At 38.9% G+C, this 24,514-nt stretch overlaps 1 protein-coding gene and 1 long non-coding RNA gene across 2 annotated transcripts in view; one reads left to right on the forward strand and one right to left on the reverse strand.

Annotated features, from left to right (window-relative positions):
* Nucleotides 1-21,612, forward strand: part of LOC306642445 — a 65,701-nt gene extending 44,089 nt beyond the window's left edge. The window contains exon 4 of the long non-coding RNA XR_013758523.1: nt 21,192-21,612. This is a non-coding gene — a long non-coding RNA (uncharacterized lncRNA). The remainder of the gene's footprint in view (nt 1-21,191) is intronic.
* On the reverse strand, nt 4,914-11,478 carry LOC306642409 (cTAGE family member 6-like). Its single transcript, XM_079108180.1, has one exon. The coding sequence runs from the start codon at nt 7,658-7,660 to the stop codon at nt 6,203-6,205; it is 1,458 nt and encodes a 485-aa protein (XP_078964306.1). The 5' UTR covers nt 7,661-11,478; the 3' UTR covers nt 4,914-6,202.
* Nucleotides 21,613-24,514: the final 2,902 nt, after the last annotated feature.

Here is a 24,514-nt window from a genome sequence, read left to right on the forward strand (position 1 = left end):
CTCCGAGTCGAAGTGACCCTCCCCGTTCCTCCTCCTTCTCCAGATAACCCCCCGGGTGTTCAGGAGCAGTCCCTCTGAGTGGCTCTGAATCCACGTGACCCGCTGCACGGGTCCTCTGGGCACCGCCCGGAGCTCTGGTGTGGCCCCTCAAGACCAAGCGTCCCACCACGCTTCTCCTCCAGGCAGCCCCCCTGTGTTCAGGAGCTGTCACTTTAAGACCAAACAACTCACCACTCGCCTTCTCCTCTGAGCAGCCGCCTGGAGCGCTAATGCAGCCACTGCGAGTCCAAAGGACCCGCCGCGCTCCTTCTCCTCCTTCTCCTACTCCTCCGGGCAGGCCCCGGGGTTCAGAAGTGGTCAGAGTCCAAACAGCTCGCCACGCAGCCCCTTCTCTGGCAACCGCCTGTAGTCACCCGAATCCAAGCGGCCGCTCCTCTTCCTCCTCGTCCTCAGGGCAGGCCCCGGTGTTCAGAAGCGTCGTTCTGATTCCAGACAGCTCGCCGCGCGGCTTCTCCTCTGGCAACCGCCTGCAGCTCTGGCGCAGTCTCTCCGAATCCAAGTGGCCACGCTCCTCTCCTCCTCCTCAGGGCAGGCCCCGGTGTCCTGAGTCCACACAGTTCTCCCCTCCACTCCTCCCCCGGGCAGCCGCCGGAGCCCCAGTGGCTGCTCCGAGTCCCAGTGCTGTGCCGAGCGGCCTCCTCTATGGCGCTCCAGCGGGGGGAGGGGCGTCTCGCCGGCAGTTCTACTTCACAAAGTTTCCTGCGTTCCGGGACCCCCGTCCCATCCGGGATGCCCCCCCAGGGGGTGAGAGTCACCCGGCTACTTTGAGTTGGTCCCAAGCGTCTCAATATCTCCTCTCTTGAATCCTGAGTTCTGGAGCAACACGTAATGCAGCCACCCTCTAGGCCGCCATCTTGAAAAACCCCCCGCCATCTTAAAAAACCCCCAGCATCTTTTTAAAAAAAAATTGTTCTTTTTAGATACACACGACAGTATATTTTGACATATTATACATACATGGAGTGCAACTTACTCTAATTTGGATTCTATTCTTGTGGTTGTACGTGATGTGGAGTTTGGTGATGTATTCATATGTGAACATAGAAAAGTTATGTCAGATTCATTCTACTGTCTTTCCTAGTCCCATCCTCCCTCCCTTCCCTCCATTCTCTTTTGTCTAATCCTCTGAAGTTCTATTCTCCCCACCCCCTCTACTTATGATGTGTTAGCATCCACATAACAGAGAGAACATTCAGCCTTTGGTTTGGGGGGATGGGCTTATTTCACTTGGCATAATAGTCTCCAGATGCACCCATTAATCAGCAAAAGTCATAAAATCATTCTTTTATGACTAATATTCCATTATGTACATATACCACATTTTCTTTATCCATTCATCTGTTGAAGGGCACCTAGGTTAGTTCCATAGCTTCGTTATTGTGAATTGAGCTGATATAAGCCTAGATGTGGAGGCATCATTGTAGTATGCTGATTTTAAGTGGATTTTATCCAAGGAGTGGGATAAATGGGTCAAATGGTGATTCCGTTCCAAATTTTTGGAAGAATCTCCATAGTGCTTTCCATAGTGGTTGCACCAATTTGCAGTCCCACCAGCAATGTATGAGTGTACCTTTTCCCCACATCCTCACCAACATTTATTGTTACTTGTATTCTTGATACTTGCCATTCTGACTGGAGATGGATTCTCAGTGTAGTTTTAATTTGCATTTCTCTAATTGCTAGAGATGTTGAACATTTTTTCATATATTTGTTGACCATTCATATTTCTTCATCTGTGAAGTGCCTTTTCAGTTCCTTTGCCCATTTAAAGGTTGGCTTATTTATCCGTGTTAAGTTTTCTGAACTCTGCGAGGTAGTTCTGCCAGGGTAATGCAAGGTGTGAGATCAATAGCTTCACTGCTGGAGGGGATTGTACTTGATGTAAAACTGAAAATAGTTCCAGCCTCTGGATATAGTTGGCAAAAAGTGGGGCAAGTAATATCCCAGCAGACTAACCAGAAAACAGATCCAGAGAATGAGACAGTCTAGTAGGTCTCGATAGGCTTCAACATAATCTGACAATGTGAAAGTCTTACCTATACACAAGGATGCATGTCTACTCAGGAGGGAACAGAGCTCTAGCTACTCAGACATTCCTGAGTTAGCATAGATAGAAGAGACACAAGAGGGTCCAGTGGAAACTGTGAGGCCTGGAGGATTTATAAAATGCCTAAAGACTGAAGGAATTCCCCAGTTGACAGACATATCCATTAGTAAAGAAGCAGAAACCTTATTGGCCCAGGGTGTTTGAGCCCAGCCTCTGACCAATGATTGGTTAATCATCAATCTATGCTTACCTAGAAATGTTATCTAGAAAGCAAGCCTTAAAATAAAAACAAGGGAGAAAAATCCAGAAACACCTGAGCCTAGATTTCAGCAGCTGTGCATAGGAGGGAAGACAGACTGCAGAGAATAGTAATCAGCAAGAAATTTAGCAAACAGAAAATAGCAGTAACAACCCCTAATATGTATAGGGAGTAGGAGGGAGAGTCAGAACCTCCAATACACTATCAAATGATCTGATTTTCAACACAATCAGGAAAACAAAATAAAACATAAATTATCAATCTCAGAAATGAAACAATGTATCAGAGTTAACTCTACATCAGTTCAAAGGATTATTGTGGGGGCTGGGGTTGTAGCTCAGTGGTAGAGCGCTTGCCCAGCACATGTGAGGCACTGGGTTTGATCCTCAGCACCACAAATAAGTAAATAAAATAAAGGCATTTTGTCCATCTACAACTGAAAAATTTTTTAAAAAACTTAAAAAAAAAGAATTACTGTGAAAGCAATAAAAGAATACTCTGAAGAATGTTGCCAGCAATAAGTGTTGCCAAGGATGTGGGGGAAAATGTATGATCATACACTGGGAATGCAAATTGGTGCAACCATTATGAAAGCAGTATGGAGAATCCTTAGAAAACTTGGAATGAAACCACCATTTGACCCAGCTATCCCACTCCTGGGTTTATGCCCAAAGGACTTAAAATCAGCATATTACAACGACACAGCCACATTAATGTTTATAGCAGCTCAACTCACAATAGCTAAACTATGGAACCAAACTAGGTGTCCTTCAACAGATGAATGGGTAAAGAAACTGTGGTATATATACACAATGTAATATTATTCAGCCACTCTAGTCTCTACCTACCTCCATAAAAGCACCAACATGGGCCAACTCATTCAAGAGAGCAGATGTGGGGTTAGAGCTGCTTTCTTCTTCTGTTGCTTACCACTGGCCCTTTGCCACTTTACTGATGCTGATTGTTTTGATTGCTTCTGCCATGGTTGTGCTGGTGTTGTTATGGAAAAAAAAGAGAAATAGGAGACCCTAGTGGGTGGCCTGCATTCATGAAAAGACTCAGAGGGAGACTGAAGCTGCAGTTCCTGTTCTTTTCGCCCACTGATTTTAACATGACCAAGGAAGTCAGCATAGCAATCTTTCTCATGAGGAAGGCAGAATTCTCCAGCTCTTTTGCCTTTTGTTACTCAGTAGGAAGAGTTGAAAAAAGACAGAGCAGGGAAACATCCTGTGCTTTTTAAATGCAAGTATTAGCTTTTTAGGGCACTGTTATCTTTGCTGGGTGAAGAAATAACCCTCCTCTAAAGAATCTGTTGGTATTTTTCCATTATTTGACTAGAAATTAGAAAAGTAGTTACTAATAAGATTTGGTGTTAAATAATATGGCCAGGAGAAAATTTGACGTGGAATTTCAGTTGATGGTGGGATGATGTTGGTACCTTTGGGAGTGTGGTGAAAGAATGGACATTTTTTTAAGCTATCTTATCTCAACTCCCTAAGGTCTCCCTCCCAGTGATGGGAACAAAGCCCTTAAAGCTGTTCCAGGAAACAGCCCCAAACAGAGAGTAAAAGAGTAATTGGAGCAAGATAGTATTCAGACAGTTAAGATATATATGATGTAAGATTACCAGAAACTGTTGACCAGAATCTATGCCCTGATGTAAAACATTGTGAAACATGTTGTATGTTATCAGCAAACCCAGACCCCCTTTGGAATTTCCCGGCAGCTTTGTTCCCCTTTTTCCTTCCGTGTGCTACCCCTCCTGATGTGTGGTTTCTGCCTTTATAAACTTGTAAAGATTTTTTGCTTGGGACTCGACTCCTCGACTCCTGCGTGAGTCACGAGTTGGGTCCCAGCGCGCTGGAATAAACGCCTCTTGCGGTTTGCATCAAGTGACGCCTCCTGTGGTTGATTGGGGTTGCTGTCCATCCGTGGGACAGAGTTGGGGTTTCCTTTTGGGGGGCCTTACAGTGGTAGTGAGAAAAAGAGTGTGTTGAGATTAATGAATAAATATTTTTGTGAATTGCCTTTGTTTGCAACTGAACAACTGCATTTGTTAATTACCGTATTTCATAGAAACAAGACTTTCACATATGTCAACATTGCACAACATGATTTTACCAATTATTTGTACACTTAGTTGGTGCATGACATTTTCCTAGGTTTTATAGAATATATTGAGGAAATGATCCTTGCTCTCAAATGTACATAATTAAAAGAAGACATGACTGCATTTGAGAGGCAAGAAAATGTTGGCAGTGTATCTATCACTATTTTAAAAAAACATAGCCCTTTAAGATGCAAAGTTTCTCTTATAATAAATTCTAATCACAGAAGTATTGCTTATGCAGCAGTTTTAAGATTTGATTTACAGACCAGTGAATTTTAGTATTTATTTATTACGTTTTTGTCCATCTAAATATGTTATTCTTTCTCAAATCTTTCCCTAATTTATCTAGAAGAAATTTGAGGTGAATATAACACTTTAAAAATACTTTAAGCCAGCAAACTTGATTAATATTCAATTCATAGTTTAATGTAGGGATAACTTCTCTTCCTTTGAAAGTGTTTCTTAATTAAAACCAGATGAGAGTAGAAAAGAAGGTATTCAGAACACTAAATAAAATGGATGTGCTTTGTGGAATTGGCAGAATTCATCAATACATGTAACAATAATTTATAATTGCATTTGGTCCTAACACATAGCAGTGTAGATCAACAGAGGCACAATAAGTAAGACAACTAATATAAAACACTAAGGTGAAAGGGTTAATTGGCCTTGCTGGGTTCAGTTTGCCACTCTAGTGGCACTTTCTGTTGTCTGTGTAAACAGAGTTGCTAAGTACTTTCCCACTAACCTGCCACTGTTTTATTTATACAATTGAACCACCAGTGAGGGATGAATCAGTTTACCAGTTGCTAGGCCTTTTCTTTCTCCTTTTCTGCCCATTTCATGCTTTTTCCTCCAGCTGTTCCTATATATCTCCCTAATCCTAATCTTTCTTTAGTCCTTTTGCTTTCTTTTTTTTAAAGTTTCTTTTTTCTCTTACTTATGGATTCATGTGCATGGATATTATACCTGGTTCTGCTGAACTGTACTTAATTCCTTCTCACCTCTGTTTTCATTTTATCAGTTCATACCTCAAAACTTACTGAAACGCTTTGAAGTTTTTTTTCAAGTAACATTTTAAAAACTTTTTAAAAATTAAAACGTTGTATGTATAGCTAAAGTCTCCCTGAAAGCAAAACAAAGACTAGGTCATGCCCCATATCAGTGAAACACAGCAGAATGCAAATCTTAATTTTATGAAAATGGGCATAAAATAAATAAGATATAAGGGAAAATGGGGATAGAGTGAGCTTAAATTGTGGTTTCCAATTCTTAAAAATTTTCTGAAAACTGAATTTTTAAAAAAAAACTGTTAAATGACATGTTCAGTCATGTTTTCTTATTTATTCTTAATATGCTCTAATTATTCTTTTTATAATGGAAAAACTGATTTTATTATTATCACTGATGACAAACAAGACTTTAAAACAATTAAAATATTTCATAAAAGCATAAAGGTATTTTCACATTTGCTACAATCATAGTAAATATATTTCTTGGCATAAAGGCAAGAAAGGCATAAGATTATGTATATAAAACTCCCATTGTTGTTTAAGTAATAGTGGATTAATCAAATTAAAAGTTATACTATAAAATAAAATGGAAATAATTACTCATAAGATTCATATTTAAATCATCTTTATTTATACAATATAATCCTCAGAAATCGAATTAAGGTTCAGTTGGAGCAAAAATATAATTGCTTAACTAAAAGCAGTTAAAGAGATCAAAAATATTGTCTGTTATGAGCATTCACTAACTTTAAGTACTTGAGGTTTTTCTCAGCACTCCAAGCTGCCAGCGCATTATCACGTGCTTTTTTCTCATAAGAAAAACTCTGCCTCTGATAATAATCAACCGTTATATCCAATTCTTCCTCCAGATCTTTGGCTTGCTTTCTATAGATCTCCAGCTGTTTAGCTGTAAGGCTGATCCTTTTATCGACTTTGCAAAGTCTCTCCTCTTCCTCTAATCGGCACTTTTCCTCTACTATTAATTTCCTGTGGAGTTTCGTTGCATTTTCTTGGTACTGTTCTGTCATTACTTTAAGTTTCTGCTGAAGCTTCTGATTCTCATTTTCAAACTGTGTATTTTCTGACCGCAAAGATTCTTGTTCAGTCTGGAGATTTTTAATACGTTCTGTAAGATCTTCTTTTGTTTCATCAACTTCAGATAAGAAAGTATAAATTTGATTTATTTCTCCTCCTAAGGTTTTTAAAGAGGCATTTAACTCAGCAGCATAAACCAGTTCCTTTGAAGCTCCTTTTAGCTGATTACCTGAGTGAGCACCAATTTCTGATTCACTCTTCATCTCCAGCTCCAAGTTACCATCATCTGTTAGGTCTTCTCCAAGCACAGGAGCCTGATCTTTCATCTTCAGCAAGCGTTCGGTCAGATACTTAATGTGATTTTCTTTATCACGTAGAACTTGTTCTGCCTGTACTTTAGAGTTTTCAAATGTTATTTTCTGTTTATTAAGGTCACTCACTTTTCCCTTCCATACTTCAGCTTCTTGTAAAAGATGTTTCAGGCTTTCTTGCAGTTCGGAATTCTCATTCAAAGCCTCTTTTATTGCTACCTTTAGTCCTTCTTCATTCATTTGAAATCGTCTTAAGGTTGTTTTAGCTTCATCTACTTGTGATATGAGGGATTTTGATTCCTCTTCTAGGGACTTTATCCTTTTTGATATATCTGCCATCAGTTCATCCTGTTCAGAATGTTTAGATTTCTCTTCTTTTAGCTCCTTTTCTAGAAAGAGAATTTTATCCTCAAGTTTCGATTTGGACCTATTCACCATTTCATATATGGTCTCCAAATGTTGCACTTCTTTTGATGACTTCTCAGAATTGGCATCCATTAAAGATAACTGTAAACCTTCATGCTCTTTTTGAAGAAGGCTAACTTTATCAAGTAGTTTACATTTTTCTTCAATTAGTTCAGAAAGTTTTAGAGCAAGCTTTTTTTCTCTCTTCACATAAAGCCTGCTTCTAACAGACTGAACACTTCTCCACAAAAACAAGAGAACAATAAAAAATCCAATAGCTGCACATATTACCAGCTCCCGATGAAAGGTATCAGGATTAGGGCCTGGTCTTCCATCTTCAGGCAGTGTTGGCACAACCTTGAATATTTTTTCCAGACCCAGGTCCCAGTAAGACTGAGGGGCGGCCCTTGGCCCCTCCATTGCACCAAAACTACTTTGGCAACTACATCTTGCCCAGCCACGAGAATAGGCTGCAGACACTAAACTTTGGGTAGGAGCCCAAACCTGCACCTTGCAACCAAGCTGATCACTAGGAACAGAATGCCAGGAGTGGGTGAGGAGCCAGGGAAACTGGCCCCTCCCCCTGTGCTATGATCCACCCACGAGCTTTGTGCCCTCACTGCCCTGGGGGGGGGTAGCCTCAGCCCCACCCCCTCTGCTATGCCCCACCCACACCCCAAGCAGCACAGGTTCAAGCCTGTCCCACTGGAACCAGCTTGCCGCCCACCCCTCTGGTTTCCGCCAGGCTTCCATGGCACTTATTAAGCGCTACTTATTCTGTACAGTCAAAACATCATCCAGTTGATATAACTAAAATTCTAAAGCTTAGTAAACCTTTTTGTAAGAGCTTTAATGCCATATATTTATATTTGTACCACATGCCCCTTTGTGTTAGTGACTCATTTCTTTCTATCCCCTCCCCTTTTCCTTCCTTTTTTTCTTTTCCCTTCCCTCCTTCTCCCTTCCATTCCTATCCTCCCTCAGTGTTGGGGGTTAAACTCCAAGGCCTTGTGCATGCTAGGCAAGCTCTCTACCACTGAGCTTTATTCCAAGCCCCGTTGACACTTTCTACAGAAGCAATCTGAATTACTTCTGTAGAAAAACTCTCCTGTTAGACTATTTGAAAAGTAACTTTAGAGGAGTTTCTAACATAGGCACAAATTAGTTAAGATGAGTTATTTTTTTAAAGTACAACATATCTAATGTTTCTAAAAAGAAGGAGCTTAAAATGAGTTTATTTTTCATGTCAGTTTTTCTAGACTCCTATTTATTTAAGGGTCTTAAAAATCTTTTTTCAGATGTTCTTTTGACATCTCATAGGACTTAGAAACGTCTAAGTAAGCTGGTAGTTATGAATATATAGCAAAGTGAAGGATAAGGTATGACTCTTAAATGGTTTTAGCTTCTGAAAGTGAATTATGTTGTTCGGATAAGTAGTTCATTGCTTCATGTAAATAAAAGACATCCAAATACATTTTTTATTACTAGTTACGCTGGAATTGTTGATGAGCCAGATCTAATGTTTGAAGGAAAACATTCACTAGTAGTCATTGGCTTTCTAAATATCTCTAAATACATGACAAGTTCAAAGGCATTGTGCTACTATGTATGATGACACCAATTATTATTTATACTTCTATGGTCAGAGTTCGATCAGTGTAAACTAAAACACTTACCCTGTTCTGTATGGTATGAAAGTTTAGGGACTTTTTAACGAATGTATTCATGTGAGGTAATGAATACGCTAATTAGTTTGATTTTGGTGAATATTTCACAATGTATATATATGTATCAGAATCAAATTATCAACTGGGCATTGTTTCGCACACCTGTTATCCCAGCTACTGAGGAGACTGAGGCAGGAGGTTCACAAGTTCAAGGCCAACCTCAACAAACTTAGTGAGGCCCTGAGGAACTTAGTGAGACCCTGTCTCAAAATTTAAAAAAGGGGCTGGGGATGTGGCTTAGGGGTTAAGTGACACTGGGTTCAATCCTTGGTACAAAAAGCATATATATTTATATAAATTATATATATAAATTACCCTTGTCCAACACATGTACCTTCCATATAGAGATAAAATAAAACTTTGGGTATTATAATTCAGCGCCAGTTACATCCTAACGAAGCTTAGAGATGTTATTTTTACAGCTTAACAAAAGTATTTTCAGATACATTAACTCCTTCATTCTTACAACAATCCTGTGGGGTAGGGGTACACAAGAGGAGAGTTAATATTGTGAAAACAAAAGAAAAAAAAAAAAGAATAAGATGTCCAACAGCTACTTTTCTACTCTCTAAAAATACTTAATATATTTAAATATATATATATATATATATTTTTTTTTTTTTTAATGAAGATAATCTCCTCTATGCCAAACGACAAGGATAGCAACCTAGTGTTAGTCTGATTGGTCTAGGGTCCCCACAGCTATTACCAATGAAAATAGTGCCCACCACAGGCCACATCCCAAATTGCCTATACCAGCTGAAGAATTCTGTCAAGTTCAGCTGAAAATAAGTCGCTTCCAGATGATGGATTATGTTGGTTGCCCCCCTAATGCTTTCTATCTGGTTTTCTTCCCATCAGGATCATATCATCACCATTTTATAGATACTCCAGTCTGCCTTCCTGGAAAGGACAAAATGTTCACTCTCCTTATCCATGCCAAGTATTCCACATACATTGACTCCAGTTCATATTTAGTGTAACAATAAAGTTCTGAACACATATATACTGAAAAGCCTAAGAGGAAATTATCAGATGATAATAGCACAGCAAGCAACTCCAAGCTTTTCTCTATTTAATGTTCTATTGACTTATGTTAAAGTACTCATTTGCTATTTTTCTGGCCTTTAGGGAAAGAGTTTCCATAAACGCAACTGGTTAAATGAGCATAAAAAGTCAGTGAAGTTTTTTTTTGTTACTAAAAAGGGTATTTTTTATATGTGTTTAGACCCTATTCTAGAAAAGTGATGGGGAAAACTATATTTAATCTCATCTAAATGAAGGCAGCTCTATTTTTCTAAATCACATATGTATGGACTGATTCTTAATAAAGCCACTAATTAAGCTTCTCCTATGCATGTGCATTCCATATAGGGATAAAATGCAACTTAGGATATTATAATTCAGCACCAGTTACATACTAAACACAAAGAGGCTTAGAGACATTATTTTGACAGCTTACAAAAGTATTTTCACATACGTAATCTCGTTCATTTTTAAAACAATCCTGTGGGCTAGGGATGCCCATGAAGAGAGAGTTAATATTGTGAACACAAAAGAAGAAAAAGAATAAGATGTTCAACAGCTATTTTTCTACACTCTAAAAATACTTAATTCTGGACTATCTCAGTTAATCTCACTTCAAATTTGTTGGTGAATACTAATTTTAAGAGTCTGCATCATTTAACTTTGCTTTACTCAGGCAGCAATAAAATGATATTTTCTCATGAACCTGAATCTCACAGCTTAAAATGTTGTTCATTGTCTCCTCCTTAATTCCAAAGTTTTTTCCCAACCTTTTAGGTTGAAATTTTTCAAGCCTTTAGAAATGTTTCAAAATTATACAATAAAGATGCCCTCCAGGTGTTGGGGATTTAGCTCAGTGGCAGAGTGCTTGCCTAGCATGCACAAGGCCCTGAGTTCGGTCCTCCGCCCCGGGGGAAAAAAAAAAAAAAAAAGATGCCCTCCATCTGGATTCACCACTCAACATTGCCAGACTTGTTTTATGCATGCACAGGAACATGTGTATGCATGAATGTATGATGCAAGAACATGTAATATACTTAATATGCTACCTTTGAAATATTGTGCATATATTTTTATTAATTATACAATAATAAATATTATCATTAAAATACATTTTACATGATTCATATATGAACCATCTGGACGTTAACAGCAAGAATCATGTCAATTTAGTTGTAAATAATTCACTGGATATTCTATGAACAAAGATTTTTTCTTATAGAGCACAATTATTACACTTAGGAAATTTTATTACTGATAAAATCTAACATATAATCCATTTTCAATTTTCCCCAAGTGAGCCAATCTACACCCTTCATAGCTGTTTCCACCATCTAAGATGTAATCTAGGATCACAGGTGACATTTAGATGTCACATCTTTCTAGTTTCCTTTAAACAACAAACATTGCCCCAAGCCTTTCTGGTCTATAAGGACCTGCACTTCTTACAAGTGCTCATTTGGGGGGTTGTTGGATTGTTTTCTCCTATTCAATTCAGGTTAAGAACTGTGGGCAGGAATGCTGCTGTATGTGATGTATGTGATGTATGTGGAGGGAATGAACCAGAGGTACATTGACATCAGTGCACTCCTGGTCTCATGATGTTCAGTTGTTTAAATCTCATTGTTTATTTAAGGTATTCTCCATTGTCAAGGTATCTCTTCCCTTTGCAATGAAGCATTCCACTGGTCACCCTTTTGAAGACAGTCTGTTCCCCCAACAATCTTGCACTTACTGATTTTACATCAACAGAGCACTCTTGCCTGAATCACTTATTGATTACTATGTTTGCTATAAAATAGTGATTTTTTTCTTCCATCATCCTTCTCCATTCATTAATTCTTCAAAAGTACTTCATAAAAGAAAAAAATAGGGGATCCAAGATGGCAGACTAGAGGGAGGCTGCGTTCCTTGTGGCTCCATAACTCAGGTTTCAAGCAGAGGATATCTGTTTCTTGGTGAGGCAGTTTTTGCTGCTTATTGATTCCCTGGTGTTTACCCCATTTGTCTGCTGTGACCACCTGCAGTCTGCCAGCATATCGACGCCTTTTTTCAGTGCAGACTGCTCACTGTCAGGCACCTATCAGCCGCCATTTGCCTGCCTCTGGCCGGTCCATCGCCTGCCTTACACCTATCCATCACCCAACGCACGAGGTTCACCTCCCGATTGTCCAGCAACAGTTAGCAAACTGATTGCCGAACGCCAGTGGAGCACCAGCTGCCTGCTGTTGCCTGGAAGTTCTGTCACAGTACCTGCAGGTTTGATTGCATGTGGCTGCCGCCATTTTGAGACAACAGCCAGGTCCCTTGACAGACTGACTGAGCCCCGTCTCCAGGATCCTTCAGCCTGACCGATCACTCCCTGCCTCTGGGGCCGTCACATTGACTGACTACTCTCTGCCACCAGGACCCCCAGACCAACTGACTGTGCCCTATCAATGGGACCCCAGACCGACTGATTGCACCTGGCCTCCAGGATCCCACAACCACACAAAACATACCGGACCTGCAGGACCCCAGCCTCACCAACCACATCCCTTCTCCAGGACCTCCAGCTGACCATATCCACACCCTAAGCTGCAGCTCCCCATTTGCCAACACATTTCAAAGCCAGAGCGGCCATCTTGGATAATCCTGGAAGCCATAGCTCTGATCTTTAGGGGGGCAAATCCCATCCTGAGACACCTGCTGGAGACTTGAAGCTCATTGTCAGGTACCTCTCATGCATCAGACTACTGAACACTGGGAGGATTCATTACTATATGACTGTTATACTGTAGATTTTATTTTTTCTCCTTATAGAAAAAATTTAAGTTTTTATTTGTTTACTTTTCTTGCTCTCTTCCTTTTGTTTACCTGTTCCCTCAGAGTCTCTCTCCCTTTTTTGCATGCTAAAATTTGATTTCTTTTGATTACACTCTCACCCTTTCTATTATCTAGAACTTCTATATATTCTTTTCTTATCCCATTACAGCCACATTCTACATCCCTCTGCATCCTCTTTGTCCTCCATTAGAAACTGTAGACCTTGTTGCAAATCTGTTTGTTTTACCAAAGATAATATTTTAACTCATTCTGTTTATTATGACAATTTTGTTATTGTCCTCATAGGGGCTATTTGGTCTAGGATTGCATAGTGTCTGAACTGGGCACTGCTAATATTGATCTCCCCTTAAAGAAAGGGTTGTGAAAACTTATAGGGTCACTATAAGCCTATAGGGGGAAATCTGCAATACCCCAGATCTTCACTGCTAGAAGGGAAGATACATGAACAACATGAAAAGACAAGGGAAGAAAATGATCCAAACAAATCTAGATTCTGTATTAATAGAAACCAATGACCGTATGTTAGAAGAAATGTCAGAAAAGGACTTCAGATTATACATGATTAAGATGATTCGCAAAGCAAAGGATGAGATAAGAGAGCAAATGCAGGCAATGAATGATAATACCAATAAGCTGAAAGAGCAACTGTAGGAAGCAAAAGATCATTTCAACAAAGAGATAGAGACTCTCAAAAAAAAAAAAAAAATGGAAATCCTTGAAATGAAGGAAACAATAAACCAAATAAGAAACTCAATGGAAAGCATCACCAAAAGACTAGACCACTTGGAAGACAGAACCTTAGACAATGAACACAAAATATTTAATCTTGAAAATAAAGTCGCCCAGAGAAGATGGTAAGAAATCATGCATAGAATCTCCAAGAACTATGGGACATCATGAAAACACCAAATTTAAGAATTATTGGGATTGAGGGAGGCACAGAGATACAAACCAAAGGAATGAACAACCTATTCAATGAAATAATATCAGAAAATTTCCCAAACGTGAAGAATGAAATGGAAAATAAAATACAAGCGGCTTACAGAACACCAAACTCACAAAATCACAACAGATCGACACCAAGGCACATTATAATGAAAATGCCTAACGTTCAAAATAAAGATAGGATTTTGAAGGCTGTGAGAGAAAAGCATCAGATTACATATAGGGGGAAACCAAAACGGATAGCAGCCGACTTCTCAACCCAGACTCTAAAAGTTAGAAGGGCCTGGGCCAACATATTTCAAGCTCTGAAAGAACATGGTTGCCAACCAAGAATCCTATACCCAGCAAAACTAACCTTCAGATTTGAAGATGAAATAAAATCCTTCCATGAAAAACAAAAGTTAAAAGAATTTACAAATAGAAAGCCTGCACTACAGAATGTTCTCAACAAAATATTCCATGAGGAGGAAATGAAAAACAACAATGTTGGTCAGCAAAGGGAGGAACTACCTTAGAGAAAATCCACTCAAAGGAGAAACTGAGCCAAGTTAAAAAACAAAAATAAGCCAAATGACTGGGAATACAAATCATATCTCAACAATAACCCCGAATGTTAATGGCCTGAACTCATCAATCAAAAGACTTAGTCTGCAGAATGGATTAAAAAGAAAGACCCAACAATATGCTGCCTGCAAGAGTCTCATCTCATAGAAAAAGACATCCACAGACTAAAGGTGAAAGGATGGGAAAAAACCTACCATGCACATGGACTCAGTAAAAAAGCGGGGGTCTCCATCCTTATATTAGATAAAGTGGACTTCAAGCCAAATTTAGTCAGAAGGGATAAAGAAGGACTTTTCATACTGCTTAAGGGAACCATAAATCAGGAAGACATAACGATAGTAAATATTTATGCCCCAAACAATGGTGCATCCCTGTACATCAAACAAATCCTTCTCAATTTCAGGAACCACATAGACCACAACACAATAAACCTGGGTGACTTTAACGCACCACTGTCACCACTAGATAGATCTTCCAAACAAAAATCGAACAAAGAAACCATAGAACTCAATATCACAATCAATAACCTAGACTTAATAGACATATATAGAATATTCCATCCATCAATGAGCGGATTCACTTTCTTCTCAGCAGCACATTGAACCTTCTCAAAAATAGACCATGTGTTATGCCACAAAGCAGCCCTTAGGTAATGCAAAAAAATAGAGATTCTATCAGGAATTCTTCTTTTTTTTTTTTTTTTTTTTTTTTTTTATCTTCTTCACAGTGCTGGGAATGAATCCAGGTTCTCCCACATACTAGGCAAGCGCTCTACCTCTGAGTTACATCCCCTAGCATGTTATTTTATTTTTTATTCTGTGTCAAGATCTTGTTAAGTTGCCCCCCTCTGACCTCAAACTTGTAATCCTCCTGCCTCAGCCTCTTAAGTAGCTGTGCCTAGCATCTCTGGAAATCTTTTGATTAAAAAAAAAAAATACCAGTTTATGCAAGCACAAGGCCCTGGGTTCAATTCCCAGCACCGCAAAAAAAAAAAAAAAAAAAAAAAAATTCCCAACTTAGAGTGGCTTTCTCACAAAGAACTTATTTTTCCTCTATAAGAAGTTTGACTTGAGGCAACTGCTGCCTTTGGTTCAATAGTTCAACACTATTGAGACTAATATATATATATATGTATTAATATATACATATACTATTTATACATATATATATACTGTTAAGACTAATATATTTATGTGTGTGTATATATATATATATATTTTTGATACTAGGAATTGAACCTAGGAGCATTTAACCTCTGAGCTACATCTCCAGTCCTTTTTATTTTTTATATACTTTGAGATTGGGTCTTGCTAAGTTACCTCGTGCCTCACTAAGTTGTTGAGGCTGGATTTCAACTTGGAATGCTTCTGTCTCAGTCTCCTGAATAACTGGGATTATAGGCGATTGGCACTGTGCCCAGCTGTTGACCCTTCTTAATGTTTATCACTTAATGGTTATGAGGCTGCTGTAGTTCCAGATATTTTGTCTATTCGGGATTGGAGGGGGGAAATAAAGGCAGAATCTGTTCCTTTTAACAAGAAAGCAAAAGTTACACAGCAAAAGTTCACTAAACCAGTCACAGAGGACTGTGAGCATAGCATAGTGATAGAGTGCTTGCGTAGCATACTCAAACTTCTGGGCTTAATCCCCAGCTCTGAAATAAAGAAAAGTTGCAGCAGACTTCAGTGTGTTGGCCAGCATTGCATCACATGAGGAACTGTAGCTTCAAAACTGTGTGAAAAACACATCTATTTAATATCTGCATAATAGAGAAAGGGGATGGGAATTGACATCAAGTTCTCCAACGTATATCTGCTGTAAGGTACGAGAGTGAGACTAGAACATCTCTGGCTGGAACAAGTGGGGTGGGATGGGGGTGGGGGCACTACACCGGCATGTTCCCAGGGATAGAAGAGACAGAAGAGACAAGTTTGGAAAAGGAAGAACATTGTGGTAGGTTGTCTGTTTCAGTAACTCTCCTGTCTCTGAATACATGATCTTTTGTTGTATGTATTTGCTGTTCTTTCCATAAAGAAGTAGAGTTCTGGGGGCTGGGGATATAACTCAGTTGGTAGAGTGCTTGTCTAGCATGCACAGGACCCTGGGTTCAATCCCCAGTACCACCAAAAAAAAAAAAAAAAAAAGTAGAGTTTTATTTCTCTGTCCTGTGAATCAGGGCTTGGCTGTGCATTAGCCAATGGGACATTAGTAAGGGAAACCTAAAGAGAGACTTCAAAAAGCCTTCACATTGAGGCTGGGGTTGGAAAACTGAGGCAGAGATGTAAACAAACCTGGTGGTTAGCCATATCAAGAACAGAGATATCTTAACCAAGAGCTGGCACAAACCATCAGACATGCAAGTGAGGCCATTTTAAGCCACTGAGCCCCAGATGAGCTACCAGATGACTGCAGCAACATGAGTGAACTCCAGGGAGTTCAGCGGAAGAGCAGCCCAGCCAAAGTCAGCTTGTACTGCTACTCGCAGAATTATGAGCAAATTAATATCCTGAGGAAATGCCCAGGAAGTAGCTGGAGTCTTTGATCTGAAACTGAAGATAAAGATGTGGGAGTTATTAACAGATAGGGGAAATTTGAAGCTATAAAAAAGGATGAGGTTGCCTTGAAGCGATCTCAAGCATACTAGTAAGGCAGAAAGTAAAATGTAAAGGAATTATCATAAATCTCATTTAAAAAACCGTAAGAGGAATTTCCAGAGAGGGAGGTATTGGTAGTGCCATGTGCCCAGGAAATGTTAGGAAAGATGAAAATTGGGAAGAGGACATTGGATTGAGCCATTTGTAGGTCATTAGGGATCTTGTGTAGAACCATTTCAACAGGCAGTGGAGGTGAAGGTCATGTTGAATGGGTAGAAGAGTAAGTGGGAAGAAAGGAAGTAGATTATTCATCCTAGGAGTCAGGAAAATGGAGAGAGGGGATGGTAGATAGACAAAAATACATCTAAGGAGGACTGGATCTTTTTAAAATTTCTTCTTCTAAGTCAGAATGGGTCAAAACTGTTTAGACAAAGTCTAAATGTTTTCCCTGATAAGTGTATGACAATATATAACAAGGGGGGTTATGGGGGGAAGAGAAGAATGAAGGAACTTTGGATGGTGTAGAGGAAAAAGGGGTGTGAGGGGGTGGGGATGGAAAAACAGTAGAATGAAACAGACAGTATTACCCTATGTATTTGTATGATGACATGAATGGTGTGATTGTGTACAACCACATGTAGATTGTGTACAACCATAGAAATGAAAAGTTGTACCCCATTTGTGTACAATGAATCAAAATGTGTCTGTAAAAATAAAAAATATTTTAATTAAAAAAAAACAAAAACAAAAAACCAGGACCACCTATATAAGAGGGTTAGAAAAAGAAATCAGCAGCTTCCTGGAGAAGGAAGCTCTCCAGCGAAGCTCACACACTCAAGTGAAGTGTGAAGTCAGCTCTGCACTTGCTGTGTGTATGGAGATATTTCCCTAAGGTGGATCTGCTTCAAAGGAACCCTTCCATTTTGTCTTTGTGTCAAGATGAGGATGGGTTAGTGGCAAGGGATCTAAAGGAATTACATTTTCAAGGTTCATTCAATAACCTCAACTTCCTCCCTGAAGTAGAAGGTAGGCCTCGGAAACATCAGAATGAGAAAAGTGGACATTGGCTGGAAAATTCAGGAGATCATTTCTAAAGTGTGTTTGGCTCTAAAACTTTAAGTACAGATCAAGCACCTCAAAATGATACCCTTTCCTCCTTTGTCTCACATAGTTTCCTTTCAAAGAAGGAGAAAGTATTCCATTCTATTCCTTTCTAAGTACTTCTCTTATGGAAAGATACCCTAAGCCCTTATGAGTACTAAACTTTATAGACATAGGCTACCATGCTTTGGGGAATGATCCCCTTAATTCCATGGTAATGCCAAACCCAGCACTTTCCAGGTTTATCCCCTAACACTGAGTTCCATCCCACCAAAAATTGAGGCAAAGTTAAAAAAAAAATTAATTATACAATCACAGTGTAATCCGTGAACATTCAGCTAATGGTGCTACCCTAGAATGTTGTTTTTAAATGTTTCATCTTGTTTCTTTTCAAAGTGCCAAAAAGAAAGCCAAATTAATGTGTGCACATTATGAGCACAATATATAATAGAAGAAATAAATCACTAAATACTCATCTTGTGAATCTTAATCTTTAAAGGGGTTATTAGAGAGCTAGTCCAATCCCTTATCCAATGCTAGGTTCATGTCCTCAATATCTAAAATAGTGATGCTATCTCTGTTTCAAGACTCAAGGTGGAAGATGGTCCGTGACACATGATTGTTCATTTCATCAATCAACAGTTACATTAAAACAGCCTGGAAACCAGGGAGTTAAGAATCAATGTGTTTTGCACATAAACCCACCAGCATATTGGAAAAATACAGTGATAGGAAAATTCAAATTTAATAGGCTACCTTAAAATAGTAAGCTTTCCCAAAACAATGAAAGGTAAATTCTATTTATTGAAAGTTGATATACCAATAGTAAGCAAGTCAACAGGTAATGTATGAACAAAATACATTTTCAGGCCAAGGAGAAGTGGGGATTTCTCCCACTGTGCCTCTTGCCCTGAAACAGATCTACCTCAGTACCATTAAGTCAGTCCCATCTGCATCTTCCATCAAAAAGTCCCAGGAGGGGCTGGGTTTGTGGCTCGGTGGTAGAGTTCTTGCCTAGCATGTGTGAGGACTAGGTTCAACTCTCAGCACCACATATAAATAAATAAAATAAAGACCCATTGACAACTAAAAAAATTTAAAAAGTCCCAGGAGTCTCACTTCCTTCCTTCTCTTCCCCACACTTGCTTTTACAGATTCAGTCTCACCTGATCGAGAATCTCTTCTACACCTTTGATTTACCCACAGTCCAAACCAGAGCAGCCATGGCCACTCAAACACAAGGACACGTGGATATGCAGAGTCAAGTGGAGCCTGAGCGATCACAACAACGGTGCTACCACTGAAGTGGAAAAGGAAAGGAATCTGGTTGGGAGACAGAGTTTGGGTTTAGAGTCCCAAGCCTGCAGATGATGCGAACATGTTCAGTGTCTGGGTATGAAATGCCAGAGTCATCGGTAGAGAGAGCAGTTGAAAATAGGACCAATTCATTGTCTAAGGAAAAGAGAAATGAGAGAAAAGAACAGTAACAAAGAAATCTACCTATCCACCCCTTGAACCCTTCTTACTATATTTGTTTTCTTATTTTCCCCCAGTGAATACTCTCATATTCCTATGAAGTGTTGTAGAATCAAGAGTTAAGTCCCAAATTTCTCCTAGGTTACTGGGTGCAGAGAAGACAATTGACAGAATTGCTTGGGCTGATTCTGATTATCATCCAAAAATATGTATGAAATAGCTCACATCATTGGGGCTTTATCAATGCTTAGCGCCTTCCCTGCAGAATGAAGACCACTTCTACAGGTACCCTGGCATGGCATCTCTCTTTGAGGAGAACATGAAAGAATGTTTTTATATTAAATTCATGCATTCATTCAATGCAAACTAAAAAAAACCACCATGTGCAAGGCACTGTGATAAGTCGTGCCTCCTGGGAGGCACACAAAGTCCTCACTCCACTAGATCTTATAGTATTTAGATATTCTTGTGCATAGTCAAAGGTAATGTTGTGCCTTGTATCATTTTAGGGCACTCCACTGTATTTGTGAATACAAGTGAAATTTTATAATTTTCTTTCAATGTTGGCAAATAAACTACTTACATCACAGAAGCAATTATATGGTTTGAGGATAATTATTACTTCCTTTATAACTGTAAACACAATTGCATATTCTTAAACTTATTTATTTATTTTACTCATACACTGCAGCTATTATTAAAAAGTTCATGAAATCTTTTATGTCACAGGAGTCTGAGCCCAAGTCACCCGGGCCTTCCCCTAAATGCTCATGGCTAAGTTCCTCTCCTTGGAACTACCAGTTCCCTCTCCCCACCTCTTTCCCCCCAACCCAGATTCTCCAGATTCTTCCTTCTCTTTCACGTTGGCATCACCAACTCATCCAGTCTAAGGCCTCCTTCTCTGGATTCTGTTAATTATGTGTATAATCTCCAAAATATATATGTGCATGTTCATGTATGTGTTTCTCCTACCAATTTATATGTAAATCTCCAACCAATTTAACACTTAGGTTTAAGTTTTCTTATGTTATTCTACAAATATTTCATGTAAGTTTCTCTCTCTCTTTCTCTACTAGAATAAACCAGTAAGCTATTTGGGGGAACACATCCATCTGTGGAGTGTGTGAGTGTGTGTATGTGTTCACTAGCACAATTCTATGCAATTCTATGAATACATATGTAGACAATATTTGCAAGTGACTAGAATACCTCTTGGTACTTATAAAATTTCATATAATACCTTATATATGTTGGCCATTTGATAAACCCTTTTTTTTTATTTTGGTAGTGCTGGGGATTGAGCCCAGGGTCTTGTGCATGTTAGGCAAACACTCTACCAACTAAGTTATATCACCAGCCCCCCTGATAAACACTTTAGATCATAATATTACTTACAAGGCCAACATAAATTCATTCCACTCATAATCAAGACTATTTGGGGAGGTCCTATTTTGATGAAAGAAGAAGGGGTAGGAGGAGAAAGTAAAGTTTGTAGCATAATGATATAATTTTTACTAATACTATATTACTGTCCTAGTGGCTTAAGGCCACATCACTAAAAAAGATTAGGAAAAGCATAGATGAATTATGAGTAATTAATACAGGAAAAAAAAGTCTAATATCTAAGACATCAAAGTTAACAATATCTTGTGACCCATAATAATCAGACTTGGGTCTTTATATCTCTTACAGGGTGATAAGTTCATACAGAGTGACCATTTCTTCCTGAGCAGTCAAAAGTCAGAAGACCAGTCAGGCAATAAAACCAGCTGAAGCTCCTTAGAACCACTCTTCAACCAGTTAAGCAGACCTACCGCCGAGCTTCAAACAAGAAAGTGAATGCCTAGAGTTTGGAAAGAGTAATAACAATCATCAGAAATAAACAGGCCAAAGGAAATAAAAGTCACACAGCTCAGTCAGTCTCCTCTGAAGTGCAGGTGTGGAAGGGTGACAGGGCCAGACAGGTGAAGACAGACCAGAAAGAAAATCACCCAGAAACAAGACATAATGAACAGCCCCATTTTGGTGAGGGAGAGATAGCATCCTTGAGAGCCAGCTCAATGTCTCTAATTTCTATGATGACTGGGATCTCATAGACAGGGTTTCATATGGGTAGGAGCGCGCGCGCGCGCGCGCACACACACACACTCATCTGCATGAGCATTAGGTTGAACCCATATTTACTCATGACTTAGGGGGTCTCAACACTTTGAAATGAAACCAGCTGCTCATTTTTACATTTAAGATATCTCTCAAAGCAATGTGCAGTGACTTGCTCGTCTTAGAAACAACTGTTTTGAACTCTGAAGAGACTCCATTTATGGCGGGAAGAGGACCCTTACTGAGCGGGGGCTATTTAGGCTTTACTTGAAATTGCCAGCATCCCTCTTGCCTTTTTCCTACAAAATAAAGCTTCAAAGTAATGGGAATGTACAGACCGAAGAGGTAGAAACTCTCCCTGTAGAAAAACACAGGTGGGTCTACTAAATGCAAAATGAATTGAGAGGGAATACAAGTTTTGCTTCCTGGCTATCAAAAACAGTTTGGTGGACTTGTGCCAAAACTGAAAATAAAAGCATGCTCTTTTTTCCCTGCACCCTCCAGAGTTGCCTTTGAAGTCACATGTGCTCCACAGGGCACAGACGGAAACAAAACTCTGGCTCTTTTAAAATTTTATTGTATATGGCTTGATATGAGATAGTGTCCTTCAAACATTCACAAGAAGTCATTTTCAGCTACTTCTTGGATATGCTGAACTTTTCTTTTATGCCCTGGAATTTAAATCCATGTTTCCCTCTGATTATACCTTCTGGTCCCAGAGACAGCCTCAGGGACTTGGCCCAGTCGCTTGGACCAGGCTCAGGTGTGCCTGGATGGGTGGGCTCCAGCTCTTGGCTTGTAGGGAATGAGGCTGACTTTGCAGCCACCTGGAACACCTTGGTCAGCTCTGCAGCCTTCTGGTCACCTACCCCTAACCAGCTCCCTGTGGGGCCTCCAGACCTTCTCAGCTCACACCTCTGCCTTAGCAGCCTATGGAATGAGGGACAGCTGTCCATTCTTCATGCCTGATACTCCACACAGAAGGGAAGAAAACTATCACATTTGGATTAAAGATTATCTTCAAACTTAAGGAACTCCTTAATAAGCCTCATTATATCCTGAAGTATATAACTATTTGTATTTTTTGTTTTGTTTTTTAACTAAATAACTGAGATTAGAGTGTGAAACTATCCTGAGTCAATATTGGGAAACTAGAAGCTAAAATATTGAAACAGAAATATTTTGTATTTTAAAGTGCATCGATTCACACACTGTGTGAATTCTAAAGAGAAAAAAAAAACAACAAAGTACTAGATTTTCAGCATAAAAAGTTTAAATGTATAATATATTAGAATATGAAATATTTTCTCTAGAAAGGAAACTAAAATTAAAAGGAATCTTAAAAGTCAACTAATATAATTAAAGAAGAGATTAATGGCTCAAACTAACAGTAGTGTCTAAGAAACATACAAGCCAATCAGAAGGCGGCTCCACTGGCCAAAGACAGGACAATTGGAATATCAAAACTGCAACTGATTCAAATATATCAAATCTATAAAATTCATGGATTTATAATGAGTTGATAAATTGTTCATCTCAATCTCTCCTCACCTGGCCTCCAAAAGAGAGAAAAACTCTGGTTGAACACAAGCAGAGGTTGCTAGGATCCCAAAGGAGTAGTCTAAATGTTAACAAATGAAAGGAAAGACTAAGGAATGGATCCATCTTTTTCTTTCCAAACTATTTTTCAAAATAATCAAATAATTGGTGATGAGAATTGAGTCCATATAAAGAATCCCAATTAGTAAATGTGCAGAGAATGATGGAATTTGATATTTTTCATTGTATCACTCCTAGGGAAAATCAGTAGTTGTAAAAACCATTAGGTGGAAGGTTGATGGGGAATTTTTTAAAAGGATCCAGATGAATGCACCCAAGGTTGGCAAGGTTTTAGGCAGGTTTAACAGCTGGTTGAAACCCTATGCTATCTGAAGGGCCATTCAGAGAATGGGAGCATCAAATGACCCCATTCTCTGGCTGCAGATGACAATGCTGTCTCAAAGAGCTTTTAACTGAAGAGATGTGGAATATGAGTCATAAATAACTAATGAAAAAAAGTTCTGAAACCAATGGGGGGGGGGGGTGGACAACTTAACCAGTATAGGAACAAATATATGAATTCCAACCCACTTTCTCAGAAACCATGCAAGCAAGAGGAAAATGTTTGGGAGAAAAAAAAAAAAAAAACCAAAAAAAAAAAACTAGAATTTGGTAACCTGCTCAATTATCAAGTAAAGGAGTAATGAAGTCTTTCTAAAACAAAAACCCAGGGAACGTGTTGCCAATACACTTATCCTGCAAGAAATATTAAAAGAAGTTCTTTAGAGTGAAGGGCAATGATGGTGGTCAGAAGCAAAAGTGCATAAAGAAGAGGTACATCGAGAATGAATATGTAAAGGTAAAATACAAAATTATTTTTTCTTATTCTTAACGGAACTAACGGGTAACTGTTCAAAATAGCAAAAATGCAGTGAAAGACAACTGTCAAAGTGGATTTAAAAAAATAAGACCCAGCTATATGTTGTCTTCAAAAAATACATTTAAGATACAAAGATGAATATAAGTTAAATGTAAACATATGGAAAAAATATCAAACTAACAATTATCAAAAGAAAGCAGGAGTAGCTACAGCAGTTTTAAATGCTAGTAGACTTAAAAGTCAGGAACGTTATCAAAGATTTTTAAAAAGTCATTACCTCATGATAAAGAAGTCAATTCTCCAAGAAGACATAACAATCCTTAAGGTGCATATATTTAATAACAGAGTATCAATGGCCAATCAAAAACTAATAGAACTACAAAGAGAAAGAAATGAATCCACTATTATAGTTGGAGATTTCAACACCCTTTGTCAGAAATGGACAGACCCAGCAGACAGAAAATTATTAAGAGAGTAGTTGAACTCAACAACACAA

Source organism: Sciurus vulgaris (assembly GCF_902686455.1).
Source record: "Sciurus vulgaris genome assembly, chromosome: 12".
NCBI classification, from domain to species: domain Eukaryota; kingdom Metazoa; phylum Chordata; class Mammalia; order Rodentia; family Sciuridae; genus Sciurus; species Sciurus vulgaris.